Here is a 2,826-nt window from a genome sequence, read left to right as displayed (position 1 = left end):
TTTTTCTGTCTGATCGCGAACTACTCATTCGTTAGTGGACCGAATTTTTACCCCGAGTACATGAAATAGGGGTAGAATTTCCCGGGGAGTGCCATAAAGTGTACAGTTTTTCGTTACCGATTTTCTGAAAATCGATTTTTTTTATTTTTTAAATTTTTCTGTCTGATCGCGAACTACTCATTCGTTAGTGGATCGAATTTTTACCACGAGTACGTGAAATAGGGGTAGGATTTTCTGGAGAGTGCCATAAAGTATATAATTTTTCATTATCGATTTTCTGGAAACCGGTTTTTCTAATTTTTCTAATTTTTAAGTCTGTCTGTCTGTTTGACCGCGAGTAATCGCTCGCGGTCAATTTCTGGAAACCGATTTTTTTAATTTTTTTAATTTTTCGGGAAATAATCGATCGAATTTTAAAGAATTGTATATGAAATATACATGCTCGATTTGCTCAAGTGACGTCATTAATCGCTCGCGGTCAATCAGGATAAGTTGCTGCAAGATGGAAATTGTACAAAAGGCTATCCGAAAGAATTTAGAGAGGAAACAAAAGCAAATGAGAATGTATCCCATGTATCAAAGAAGGAATACAGGGAAAAAATACAAGGTAAGAGGAAAAGAAATTGATAATCGATGGGTAGTGCCATATTCGCCATATTTATTAATGAAATATGATCGGCACACGAATTTGGAAATATGTTCATCAGTAAAAAGCGTTAAATACTTATACAAGTACATTCATAAAGGATTTGATTGTGCTGCCATTGAGGTGCAAGCAAGAGATGGAACGAAACTCATTAAAATAGATGAGGTAAAATCATTTATGGATGCAAGATATGTTAGTACACCAGAAGCAATGAGGAGACTGAACGGATATGAAATGTTTATGAAGTCTCATACAATAATAAGACTGGCAGTTCATTTGCCTAATCGCCAAATGGTATATTTCAAAGAGGGAAATGAAGAGCAAGCAGCAATAAGTGCGCAGAGAAGGGACACTACACTTACTGCATGGTTTAAATTGAATCAAGATGATGAAAGAGCGAGGGATTTATTATACACAGAGACTTCGTCACAATATGTGTATGAAAAGAAAGAAACAAAATGGAAATTACGTCAAAAAGGAACAGAAAAGATCATTTCAAGACTATATACAGTAAGCATAAAAGATAATGAAAGATATTATTTACGAATGTTTCTCCTACATGTTGCGGGAGCTAAATGTTACGAGGATCTGAGAACTGTCAACGGAGTTCTTTATGAGACGTTTAAAGATGCGGCAAAAACAAGAAATTTGATAGAATCAGACGATCAATGGGACAAAACGCTAGAAGAAGCGAAAGAGAGCCAAATGCCTGCACAGATTAGAGAACTATTTGCTTATATTTGCATATATGGAACGCCTATAGATGTACCAACACTTTGGAATAAATATAAAGACGCAATGATTGAAGATTATGTACATAAAAATATGAATAATCCAGAAAATATAGCTATGAATTATATCGAGGAAATTATGAGAAATAATGGAACTAGCTGCATAAACTTCAAATTGCCAAAACCGAAGTCATTGAAAATTACTAAAATAGAATATAATTCAGATGAGGAAAGAAGTAGAGGAGAAGATTTATTATTGACATTAAATGCAGAGCAAAAGCACGTGTACGAATTAGTAATGCGAGCAATTGAAAATGAGAATGAAGTCAAAAGATTATTTTTTATAGACGGATTTGCTGGAAGTGGAAAAACATACCTGTTTAATACATTACTAAGTGTAATCAGAGGAAGAAACGAGGTGGTTTTACCATGTGCGTCAACAGGCATAGCAGCAACACTTCTAAAGGGAGGAAGAACATATCACAGTTTGTTCAAGCTAACAATACCAATAGATGAGAGAACGAAATCAAATATCAGAGGAAAAACGCAGGAAGCAAGACAATTAATTTCTGCGAAACTAATAATATGGGATGAAGTGAGCATGACTGTAGGACAAGCTCTAACAGCAGTCGATAAATTATTAAGAGATCTGATGAGGAATAAAAAACCATTTGGAGGAAAAATAATTCTTTTTACAGGAGACTTTAGACAGAATTTACCCGTAGTGGTTCATGCAAACAGAATAGCCATAATTGAGTCGACTGTAAAACAAAACCAAATATGGAAAAAAGTAATTAAAATTAAGCTCAAAAAAAATATGAGAACAGGAGAGGAAAGAGAATTTGCAAATTGGCTAATGGAGTTAGGAGAAGGAAAATTGACGAATACAGATGGATTACAACAAGATACAATAGAAATTCCACATGAATTTTTATGTACAGGATCACTAATTACAGAGATTTTTGGAGAAAAAATAACTATGGAAGAAATAATGGAGAATTCAGATAGAGCAATCCTCTGTCCAAAAAATGAGGACACGTTTAAAATTAATGACAAGATTTTAAGTTTAATGGAAGGAGAAGAAAAGGAATATCTATCCATTGACTCTATTGAAAGTGAAGAAGAACAGGAACATTTAAATTTTCCAACGGAGTTTTTAAATAGTGTGACACCAAGTGGAATGCCAGTTCATCGATTAAAATTAAAAGTGAGTGCCATAATAATACTTTTAAGGAATATCAATTCAAAGAAAGGATTATGCAATGGAACAAGATTGATTGTAAAAGAACTGAAACCAAACCTGATTCATGCGGAAGTTATGACAGGACCAGCAAAAGGAAAAATTGTCTTATTACCAAGAATCGATTTCATACCAAGTGATATTGAATTACCATTTAAGCTTAAAAGGCGACAGTTTCCAATACGTGTCGCATTTGCAATGACAATAAA

General features: G+C 33.9%; 1 protein-coding gene across 1 annotated transcript; it reads left to right on the top strand.

Annotated features, from left to right (window-relative positions):
• Positions 1 to 502: 502 nt before the first annotated feature.
• Positions 503 to 2,140, top strand: LOC112460907 (the record flags this gene model as incomplete). Its single annotated transcript, XM_025025849.1, has 1 exon — positions 503 to 2,140. A coding segment is annotated over exon 1 (1,638 nt), but the record flags the coding sequence as incomplete, so codon positions are not given.
• Positions 2,141 to 2,826: the final 686 nt, after the last annotated feature.

Source organism: Temnothorax curvispinosus, unplaced genomic scaffold, assembly GCF_003070985.1.
Source record: "Temnothorax curvispinosus isolate PA1 unplaced genomic scaffold, ASM307098v1 QBEX01010925.1, whole genome shotgun sequence".
NCBI lineage: Eukaryota > Metazoa > Arthropoda > Insecta > Hymenoptera > Formicidae > Temnothorax > Temnothorax curvispinosus.
This window is presented reverse-complemented; position numbering and strand designations above follow the sequence as displayed.